General features: G+C 39.8%; 1 protein-coding gene across 1 annotated transcript in view; it reads right to left on the reverse strand.

The window, feature by feature from the left end:
• The window catches only part of FAM172A (family with sequence similarity 172, member A), a 75026-nt gene extending 63722 nt beyond the window's left edge, over positions 1-11304 (reverse strand). The window contains exons 1-2 of the mRNA XM_009707094.1: positions 11188-11304; positions 7803-7887 (exon numbers count right to left, since the gene is read on the reverse strand). Of these exons, the coding sequence (XP_009705396.1) occupies positions 7803-7887; positions 11188-11304 (202 nt within the window). The remainder of the gene's footprint in view (positions 1-7802; positions 7888-11187) is intronic.
• Between the last annotated feature and the right edge of the window lie 273 nt (positions 11305-11577).

An 11577-nucleotide genomic window follows, 5' to 3' on the forward strand; every position in this document is an offset into this window, starting at 1 on the left:
TCAGCCTCCTCTTCTCCAGACCAAACACCCCCAGCTCCCTCAGCCGCTCCCCATCAGACTTGTGCTCCAGACCCTTCACCACCTTCGTTGCCCTTCTTGTTCTAGTTCTTCCCCTTCAACAGACAAAACTAGACCGAAATAATACTAGACCAGCTTTTTAGGAATAACTTAATTCTCAACATAGTCTCTTTAAAGTGTCAGTCTGAACCGTCACTTGGAAATCTGCAGTAAAGTTGCATCTGCCTATTCAAGACATGAATATGTTCACTACTTGTATTGCCATTGTGCCTGTTAAGTGCCGTAAGGAGCCAAGGCATAAGTATTTTAACAACATGATCATGCAGAAGACCGGCTAAGCATCACCTGTTCTGTCATCTGGCATCTGCATGGGCTAAGAAGCAGCACAAGCACCGAGCAAAAAGTCCCTGAACTCAGGAGTTTGCAGTCGCACATTAGAGTAAGACTTCAGCCAACATGGAGACAGACAGGGATATACAGAGCACTAACGAGGTAGCATTAAGTAGTAGTGGAAGCAATGGCCACGGCAGTCTAACTGTTGTCAAACACTTTGTAGGAAATAATCTACATTATTCATTGTTACCACAATCAAAGACAGCCTCAGGGACTTTGAGGCAAGCATACATCACTTTAACTAGTTCACTGTACTCTAAAAATATGCAATGATAAATAGATACGTTTGAGTGCAAGAATAATTTCTGATTAAACAGTTACTCTAAAACCAGTACTGCCTCAAACGCAAGTAACTGTTTTGTAGAACGGTACACGAATATGAGTATTTTGTCCTAAAAACTAACAGTACTTGTGGTATTTTGAGCACCTAGCTGGTCACATAAGAAGTTATAAAAATGCATTATGAAATTGAAATTCTTATAAAATTGAACTCTCTGGCCACAGCAACAGCCTGTAATTCAAGTCAACACTTTCAAATTCCTACGTTCGTATTTACTTTTGAGGCTCCAACTTTCTGGAACACAATCTGCAATATTGTTCAACAGGTCTTTATAGATTTTGTCCTTTCCAAAGCGCTGTAAAACTAAGCTACTCAAAACACAACATAGGAGCTCACATCCAACTAGGTACTATCCATGAAAGGAAAAGCTGCCTGCAACACCTGAGGCTGAGCAGGAGACTAAAAGCAGAGCGCCTTTGAAGAATGGGAAAGTAGGGAAAAAGCTACTTACTTCTGTGCTAAGAAGACATTAGTTAAAGTTGGACTTAGTGCAGCAACTGTCAGAGCTGTGGCTAAGACAGGCTGATGCTTCAAAGTTTCTGCAATAATTTCCAGTCCCTGGTGGACAACGTACAGCAGCAGAAATGGAAGCGCAGGACCAACACTTCCAGCATGTGAGGATGCTGACACGGAGCTACGAAGCAACCTTCACACCGCAGATTCCTGCATTCCTCCATTTGTGCTATTAATGTTGCAAATACCTTAAAACAAATTAATATGCAGCTACACACAGGAGCCTGCCACCTTGACAAAACGCTGCGGCGTTTAATCTTTTCTCCTAGTGCAGAGCTTTTATTGACAGAACCACATGCACATGAAGATATAAAATACAAAGAGGTCTACAGTAAACACTGATTACTGTAATCTTAATCTCCATGAATGACTAGCGAATGCAGAAATAACATTGTTAGCAAAATGGGTAAATTGCCTAATCTGCCTTATTGTAAAAAGTGCCTGGTTTTGTACTTATATTGCTGGAGTTATTGGACACCTACCCTTGGTCACAAAATACTAATGTCAGAAAGCAGCCCAGCACGGTCCTCATCAAATCGATTAAAGAGTGAAAAACAAGAAGCGTTGGTAAACTGGGCTAAAAGCTGCTAAGGGGATGAGCCGGGTATTGTCTCAGTGCTTAATAGTTTATGGTTGTTTCTGCCTTGTTTGTTATGAGCAAGATACACAAACGTGTAAGAGTGGAAGTGTAGCGTGGTGCAAACAAAGCTGAGCAAAAAAAAGCAAGAGGAGATTAGTTGGTCCTTCCCTATGGCGGTCACAAACCTCACTCACGCAATCACCTCTGTGCGCAGACCCCGCAGCGCCGCGGAGCCCATTTAACCTCACCGGAGATCCTCCTATTTGAACCCCGGGATCTGCTCAGCATGGGGTGCATCTGCAGCTCGATGAGGCTTTTCTATGGAAATACATAGCTGAACTCTGAAAACAGCTGGCAGAAGTCACCTGTTAGGCAAAGCCAACAAAAACTACCACCTCCGTAATCTAACGGATAATTCGTGGTTTCCCTGGTATCAACACAAGCTTTGCAACAAGGGCTTTATCAGACGAGTCGGTGCAAGCCTGCACGCGAGTCGGGCTGCACACCTACCTGCTCTTCCAGGGAAAGGCTCGCTGCGCAAGTGATGCACTCACTTTCTTGGATCAGTGCTTTCGAGCAGATCTGACAGTCCAGAATAACTTTACTTAAATTTACCGTAGCCCCATGGAAGGATTATTGATGGTATTCGATCACTTAGTACCAAGCAGCAGTCTCGAGGGGACTGTTTAGTACCGTATTCTTGTCCTGATATTAAATCAAGCTATGCCAAGGACTCACAACCAGCAGGTGACAAGCTTTTCCCTGTTTTTCAGTGAGCTCTGCAGAATCTCATCTTTCATTTGTTTTGAACTGCAAGTCTCTTATGTGTATACAGAAAAATCTCTAGAAAAAAAACCCCAAGCCTTAAAGTACATAGTGCGTGTCTGACACATGCAGGATGGCTGTTTTTTTACCAAGAGGCTCAATGGATGGCAACCCTGCCCCTTGTTGGGACAAGCTCTGTCAGAAGCAATCACCAACCCACCCTTCCCCTCTCCCAGTTAAAAGGATTTGGAAGGGCAAAGCAAGAAAACAACCACTTTCTGAACCTCTGTGCAATGTGAAGGACCTCCTTTCAGCGCCAACACACGCAAAGCTGATCGTCTTACCTGAGCTTGGACAACTACCACTATCTCCACTCCATACTCACCATGTATGGACTTAAACCCTACACAACCCTCCTGCACACCACACGGTTACAGCATGATTCTGCGGGGTCTTTTGGAAGTTAGGGCAAGTATACCAACAAAATCCCCACAACCTTAGGCAAATATTAATTACCAGGTTTCTCTATTGAGATGCAATGGAGCTTATGGAAGGCTGCACGTAGTCCTGGACAACTGGTTCCAGGTGGCCGTGCTTGGGCAGGAGTTGGACCAGATGACCTCCAGAAGTCCCTTCACACCTCAACCATTCTGTGAAGCCATTTTTTTCCCTTCTATTTATTTACCTGTAAAAAACCCAAACACCTGCAGTAGCCTGTTAGAAAGAATATTAATGATCTTTTCTGAGTTTGAAGTAAAAAAAAAAAAAAAGTTGTGCTTGGCTTGCCTAAACGAAATTAAATGTTTTATATACCATATAGAGTCAAGCTTCATGTTTGGTACCAGGAGATATTGTCTGCGGACTCACTCAGGATGCTGTTCAGAGCACCAGCAGCACAGGTCATACCTGTCCCCCGAAATTAAGAGCTCATTTTTCTTCTACCAGCCTGAGATCACTTTATTCAGCTACATGAATTAATTCTTGCACTTTTTCCCTTATTACAGAGACATATATTCAAGTCTAGGCTCTCCCATGAATAGAGCTTTTCTTGATTACTGTCAACGTTTCATTCCATTGTGTCATCTTGTTTGTCTTTTGATGTTATAATTTCCTTATTTTACAATGTTTTAACTACATTGGCTGCAACTGTTTAAAGAATAACTAGTGATTTTGGGGGTCAACTAGAAAGGCTCTGAAAGGATTTGATTAGGCAATTCATTTTACTAATGTTACAATAACTTCTTTTTATTTGATTATGTAAATGAGTGTTGGTGCATATCCACTTTGGCAAAATACTGCAAAGTTTAATCTTCTCTCCTAAATAAAAAGCTTTCACTGGCAGAAACATATAAGCTAAGGAATGTATCTTATCCAAACACTAAGGTGCTCCCCAGGAGGAGCCCCAAAATACTAATATTCAGGAAAACAAAAGCCATGTTTACCTGGCAAAATTCTCCACAATGCCTTTCCTGGGGTAATGTTCAGGCCACTATCCTGAAATCAAAATAATTTAATTCTTGAACAGCAATAGAGGTGGGACACAGATCCACGGATCTGCTTTCTCCCATCCTCACTTCCAGCTGCTCGCACCCAGTAGCTGCTCCGGTAGGATGGCTTCCCAAGGGCTTGGGAACTCCCTGCTCCAGAACTAGGAGAAATGTTGTAAGGTCTCAGAGGCATTAAGAGAACTACAACTGTGGTTAGCAGTAACATGACACAACCTGTCATTAAAACCTCTATCCCATTCTCTGTGTCAAATTATAAGTTGACCTTCAATCTCCTAACCAGTAAGACTCCCACTCCTACTCCATTTTATGTGATGATCTTTAATGTACAGACTGCTTTTAAAGTCTTCACCTTTCTCCACCCTACATTTGCGTACATCTTAGCAAATGGATCCATCTCCTCTGAGACAGAAGAGAGGTCTTCTGGCTTGACTCCATTAGGAAGGTGGATTAAGACTAAGGCAGAAGATGACCTCAGGTCTAACAGAGATCCTTAATGAAGGTTGAAAGTGGAAAGGGTAGGAGATAGATTTTTTTTTTTTTTTAACATAGACTGAAGGTAGGAGACTGACAGAGGGCTCCTCCAGGCCAATGAAGTGACAGTGCCACAGCTGAGGACCTTACCTGTGCAGTACTCCAAAGCTGCAAACCCCAGAGGGTTGTGAGTCAGAGAAGGACCAGAGGGGAATGATGCTGGACAACCCTGCCTGCTAAAAGATAAATGACAGAGGGAGAGTGGTAGACTCGTCTCTGATAAGGAAGAATGCCTTGCTCTTGTTGGAAAAATATGGGAAGGGTAACAAGATGGGTGGCGTTGGACAGATAGCCTCAACAGGAGCTCCAGGTCTGATGGGAGATGTCTGAGCTGGGAGATACAGCTCTCAGCACTGCATGGGGGGCTTTTCAGGATTACATCTACCACACAGGACAACTGTGTTAAATGGGAAATTTTAGAGGACAATCCCTTCCGTGTGATGACGGTTTGTTGCAAGAAGATGTTAAACTATGACACGAGCATGCAACCAAATCCTTGAGACGCGGAGGAAAGCCCATGAAGGTGGGACCCTGGCAGTATCCCACCTCTTGCCGCAAGGACAGCAAATGGATTTATTACAGCTTACTTTTTCTGTATTGTTGCTGTTCTCGTGCCCACAATGTTTAATTATTAAAGTGTATTCATTCCTTTTTGTAACCGAGTAAGACATGAATGAATTACGGGAAACATTTTAATTACTTAATAATGCGCTAATCAAAAGCTTTAACAACTCTATCTGGAAATACAAGTTGTTTTTCCAGTTTGATGGCTATTTATTTCTCTCTAGTGATTTTTAACAGAAATGCAAGCAAGAGACTGTGACATAATCTGAAGTAGGTACTGCTCACAAACAACCCGGGCTTGCCTGTAAATCCCAATATGCTGAACGTCTGAGTATCAGACTCTTTTTGGAAAAGCTGGCTCATGAGATGTGACCAAGAGGCAGTTATTCCTGAACTTACTTCTCAGTGCAAACACAGATAAAAGATGGGGTTCCAAGCGGAAAAGTGAATCTTCCTTCCGCAAAAGGTGTATTTTAAAAAATCCCCTCTCATTGCTCTGATTGCTTCCACTGTCATTCATTGAAATACCAAGGGCAATGCTGCCAGTGTTTGAGTGTGGGCTATTTCAGTACTGCAATTCTCAGGAAATCAGTGAAATAAAATCTCTCACATTAAATGCTAATGCTCCTACATCTAGTAGCATTTCATAAATTTATTACAGATTACCGTAATGCAGGCTTATGCCATTCCTCATGTAAGCGAACTGTAAGAATTATTCACTTGTTCCTCTGTAAATGTCTTACAGTTTTCCATGCAAGACATGAACACAAGAAATATAAACAAAAACATATATATGAGCAAACCGGTAGTTCAGCAGTAGTCACATAAAGCTACACTATTTTAAACTGTCCTTATATTACAAAGAACCAACCTGGAAATGGCTAACTTCCATTTAAAACATTGTCCAAAATCTCTGAAGAGAACTACTAAAACTTCAGTGATCTTAATCTAGTGGCATTGTACGTATGCATGAAATACAAATAGCCAACTTTTACAACTTTTACTGGCTGAAATCCTACCCCATTTAAATTAATTCTTCTGCCAAAGGCTTCAGTGTAGCTGGGAGTTCATTAAGTGGAGTACAAACGTTATGCCCACTACGACCCTCCCTCAACAGAAATGTAAAATTAAGACTTATCCATGTCCCTATTAAAGCATGGGTCTGTTTTTTAAATAACACTTTAGATTTCTTTTGTAGAATACCTTTTACATTATTTACACAGGATGAATACAAAGAAAGAGAAGAGAAGCTCAGATGGAGGATCTTCAGTGCTGGCAAGTGTACTGTAAATACCGGCTGGTTGCTATTTGCCTGACTAAAATGACATCTATAACATGCACTCTTCCACAACAGCAACACAGGGGTCAGAGACTGGAAGTTAATCCAGTTTTAAAGAACTTCACTCCTGAACAATATTTTTCTTTTAAACTGCAGTGGTCCTTCCTAAAGGTGCAACAAGTTGGTAAACAAATGTTGAACCCATGAAAGTTTTAGTAATACATCATTTCCATAAGCACTAAAGAGCAATGTCAGTGCTACTGCGCTGCGTTTACACAGAGCTGATGATGATCCGCATGGTTAGATCCCAACCCACAGCAGAAAAGTCATTACAGGTCTCTGGTTGTTACGAGCTCTCAAACAAAGTAGCGCTAAGTTTTCCAAGTCTTAAAAATATCCTGCAACAAACTAAATTTCATCTGCAAGGTTAGGTCTCATTAACAACCTCACAAATCCAGACAGATACGAGTCTCTAACTTGTCAAACGAACGACTGTGTCTCTCAGAGCAAGGTCAAACACTGTTCCAGATTTTAAATTAATATTGTATAGGCTGTGTCTTCCTTTGAACCTGATTTTATATTCTACGGAAATACGCTACCTATGTTTTTTAGGAAATCTGATAATCCAACATGAAAGTTTAGTAACAGCTTTATGTATTTTAGATTACTTTCCTACAGAGATCGGATATTTTCCTGTTACATTGACCACTACCTCTACTTTCTGGAATTATCGCACATTAACAAAAGCCTCTGTGTATTATTTCATGTGCTCCTTATGATTTATGATTCATTAATGAAAAAGCGTAGCTGAGTATTTCCAAAACAGCAGAAATCTCACATCAACATTCCTGAACCCTGTAAATAATATGCTATGTAAACTAGACTTAGGCTAATCAGGATTCAGGAAAGTGTCTTATTTCACTTAGCTGTATCTTTCATTAACGTACCTCTTTAAAATCTTCTTGCCTGCATAGATTTTTTTCAAGGATATACGATAAATTTCCCAGTTTTCACCATTGCTATTATTTTTCTTAAGCTCCTACCTATAATGTCACCAGTTACTTAAAGCCAAAGAGAAAAGAAGACGAGAAAAATACAAGCCACAAGGAGACAAGAGAACTTAAATCCCCCACAAAACACACACAAAAAAATTAACAGTGGGCTGCATAAAATAGCAGCAGCCATACGCTTTCAACCACATCTTGCCATAGAAGGGTCAAAATGCATTCAGAAACACACGCGTTTTTAAATAAACAAGCTGCTTCTGGGCAAAAACACGTCTACTGGTTTGCTGCAAACAAACCCACGTACCTGCAGAGACACGGGGACAGTCCGGCAGCATGGACTCCACCGAAGTGTCCAGGGGCTCGGAGCTGGACACCCAGTTACAGCAGTTCTGTAAGAGCAGGCAGGCAATGTTGGGGCAAGCCAAAAACTCACAGCAAAAATAAATACAGACTTTGTAAGTCAGGACAATGATCAGACCAAAATACTCACACTAATTTAAATAGCAGTCCCAACAGGAACTGGAAGGTACGCTACGCTAGCTTATTCACACCAACTGGCGATGAAATATTGTAGTTTCATATTAAATAAATAAAAAGAGTAAGACCGTAATTCAGCAGATTTGTAATGTGCTTAAGTAGCACGTCTTTAAGCGCTACTTTGAGTGCCAGTGGATCTACGTAGGGTGCTCGGACCAACCTGAATTACCCATCGCGCATTTCAAGCTTTTCCTTTCCGTAGTTGTTAGAGAGGTGCTGATATAAACACTGAGGCTACTCGCTTGCCAACATTAAGAAACCAGAATTTTTCAGGGCGTTTTGATGGAAAGAATGGTTGTGAAATCACAAACCAACAGATTATAACTGAACGAAAGCCATCAAGATGTAGCAGACTACTATTCAAATAATCGGAAATATAGCTGAGAGGAATTGCACATGCACAGTTAAAAATGCAAATAGTGGTCTTTGCGGAATTACGTTCGGGAAGCATTTACATTTACCTTTCATTCCTGAACCTCTGAGTAGGATGAATTTACTGTGAATTTTTTAACTGTTTTGCTCCAAATGCTATCTATTCAGAGGAGTCTGTGAATTAAAGTACGAAATAACATGCTTTTAAGAAAATATGCTGAAACTACACCAAATCTACTGAATTGAAGATTTAATTATAAAGCAACTACATTTTTAATAGGATGGCCAGCTGAACCAAGATCTAGATGGCTTCCCTTACTACAAATCTGACTTTTCCCTTTCTGAAAACCTGATTAACTTCATTAAGGGGAAAAGAAAAAAAAAAACAAAACCTGCACAATTTTTTGGAAAGACCCAATGAATTTTCAGACAGATTTCTAAAAAATCATCCCATCAATCATGATTGTAAAAATGGACGATTGCTATTCTGGTAAACAAGCATGTATTGTGTATTTGTAGATGCTTGCTGCCCTAGTTGTGCACCATGGAGTCCGTTCCTCACTGTGGAAAGATCCTTGACTGGTAGATCAAGTGTCTTATTGTATTTCCTTAATTCATTCTGTCTGGAAGAAGATGTCAGCTGTGTTGCAGTGAGGAGAGAATTTCAAAGGCTTCAGTCCCCACCAATAAAGGGCGAGGAATGGCTTTTGAATAGATTTGTCAAGGCAACCCTACTGTTCTGGGACCAGGGAGAGCAGGAACAACATAAAGGAAGGGTTGCTGTATGAGATTAGAAAGTGAAGTTCACAAAGCATGGCAGATTTTTGTAAGAAACAGTAGATCAATGAAACTATTGAACTCGATGGAAAAAAAAAAACCCAACAAAAAACAAACACACTACCCAGTAATGTAACTTTTTTAGTAAAAAATTGTTAAAATGGAATTATTTCACAAAGGCTCCAAGGTTTAAAGTAGTAAAGCATTATACATTTTACAATTTGCATGTATAATTTTAATTAACAGCTGAATGTGAAATTGCAAATGTAAGATGGTAGAAATTATAAAAGAAGTAGAATTTTTATGAAGTATTACATTCATTTGAAATAAGTAAAATTAATATTAACTACTGATAGAACACTACATCAGAGAGCTGGAGATAATACAGAAGATTAGCACACAATTAACCAGCTTTTATATACAATGTGACACTTGCCTGTAAGAAATAAGTATTCTCGAAAGCAGTGTCAAGATATGTAAATGGATGATTTGTTTTATCATTCATCACAGCTCCTAATAAATTCAAAAATCATGACTTCTATAGGTACTAAAAATAGGCCACCAATGATACAGGAGAGATAGCTCCAATGAAGAATTACTTTTTTAACAATTCATTCTTTCAATGACAGCAATTAGCCCTACAGACAGGCAGCGATTAGGTGTATATTTTAATTATTATTCATTTTACCAGTAGCCTTAAACCTGATTAAAGTAAGAGATATCCAGGTGATATGCTAGTCTTAATACCACTCAGCCACACTTCACATATGTAAAATTCTTCTTTCTTATAGGAGATTTTCAATGCTAATGTAAGTTATGACACTCCATCCACTTTTTAGGCCATTAATCATTTAACTTATTCTTTAACATCTACTTTCTGCAAATGAAATTAAAGGTAATGCACTTGTCTTATTCAGACTAAATGCTTACAGAAAAATGGAGTTGTCAGATTCAAATTACAGGATTTAAAATTTCAGTTTTATAACATAACATATATTTTAAGGTTTTGATTTCCCATAAAGAAAATGGGGATTTTTCTGACAGACCCTGTAGGGGTTACCATTCTTTATATTTCTAACATTTAAGTCAGAGCTGTCAGGCTGCATCCCAGGTGATTCTCCATTCCCATCAGTCACGGCCTATAAAACTGTAAGGTTAAGTCAGGAATAGGCAGTCTATACACAAAGTTTCACTAAATCCATGGGAAAAAGTTCAAGTCTAACAAAGAGTTCAGGATGCGACTAGTTTAAATTTGCCACGTGCACCTATTGTTTCAGCGTTCTGCAATGGGAACGTAGAAAACATGGACATGAGCCTGACCTGCTGAGGAAGCCACTCATAAACAGAAGTTTAGTTGGTCTCACTTTAAAAAATACAATTTTTAAAATCTCTGCAACCCCATACTTAAGCATTAAATGAATAATGAATGCATGGCATCATCCTTCACCCAAGGGTGGAACTTGGTGCTTGTTGGCCATCAACCAACACCAGATCATCTTGGACCAACTAGCCACTGGTAGGTGTACAGCAGCAAATACTCCGAGTTTTCATCAGAAAACCTCAGAGCACTTCAGCGGCAATTACAGCTCATAAAACAGCGGAGAGAAAGGATTTTTGTGCAAATCATTAAACTAAGTCATGAAGAGCTTAAAGAGGCTTTTCTACCAATGCCAGCTCAAACCAGGAGCGCTGGGCGCACCCAGGACTTTGCTCCAGACATCAGGCAGCACGTGGGCTGCCTTGGTATCTGCCTCTACATTGCTGTGCAGCAGGAAGAAACGCTGGACTCGATTCTTATTACTTTGACGGCTAACTTTGAAGTTCAGAAATGGCTTTAATCTCGGTTATTTTAGGGGCTGGTATGGGCACACAATTTCCACGGTCCTGTAATGTGCTGTCTTTCATGCCCTAAAGAAATAGAAGAGGTCAGCAGATAAAGACAGGTTTATAGAGCCATATACAGACATATATACCCCAACGCTTTAAAAAAAACCCGGCCTCACCTCTCGCATCCACTCTCGAATAGTTTTCCCAACTTCTTGATGCCACACATTGTGAACAGAGTCTGTCAACGCCACAGCAGTTACCTTATTCTTTACTTCTGCCTCTCGTTGAATCATCTGTTAAAAAATATTGGCTTTAAGTTCTTTCTTTCTATTGAATAGAGTCTGCTTAGTCACAGATAATGATCTTAAATTAAAAAAGAAAGAGCAATACAGGTTCAATACTTGACTTCACTTGTTTTAAAGTTTATACAAATCCTAACAGCTCCAGAAACACAGAAAGACCTAATATTTTTGATAAAAGAAATAATACTAACTTTTAACTGACTGAACTATTCAGTCCTATTATTTTCCATGTGGCTTGACAATTCTAGGATTAAAGGTATCATA

Source organism: Cariama cristata, unplaced genomic scaffold (genome assembly GCF_000690535.1).
Source record: "Cariama cristata isolate BGI_N322 unplaced genomic scaffold, ASM69053v1 scaffold17949, whole genome shotgun sequence".
In the NCBI taxonomy this organism is placed as follows: domain Eukaryota; kingdom Metazoa; phylum Chordata; class Aves; order Cariamiformes; family Cariamidae; genus Cariama; species Cariama cristata.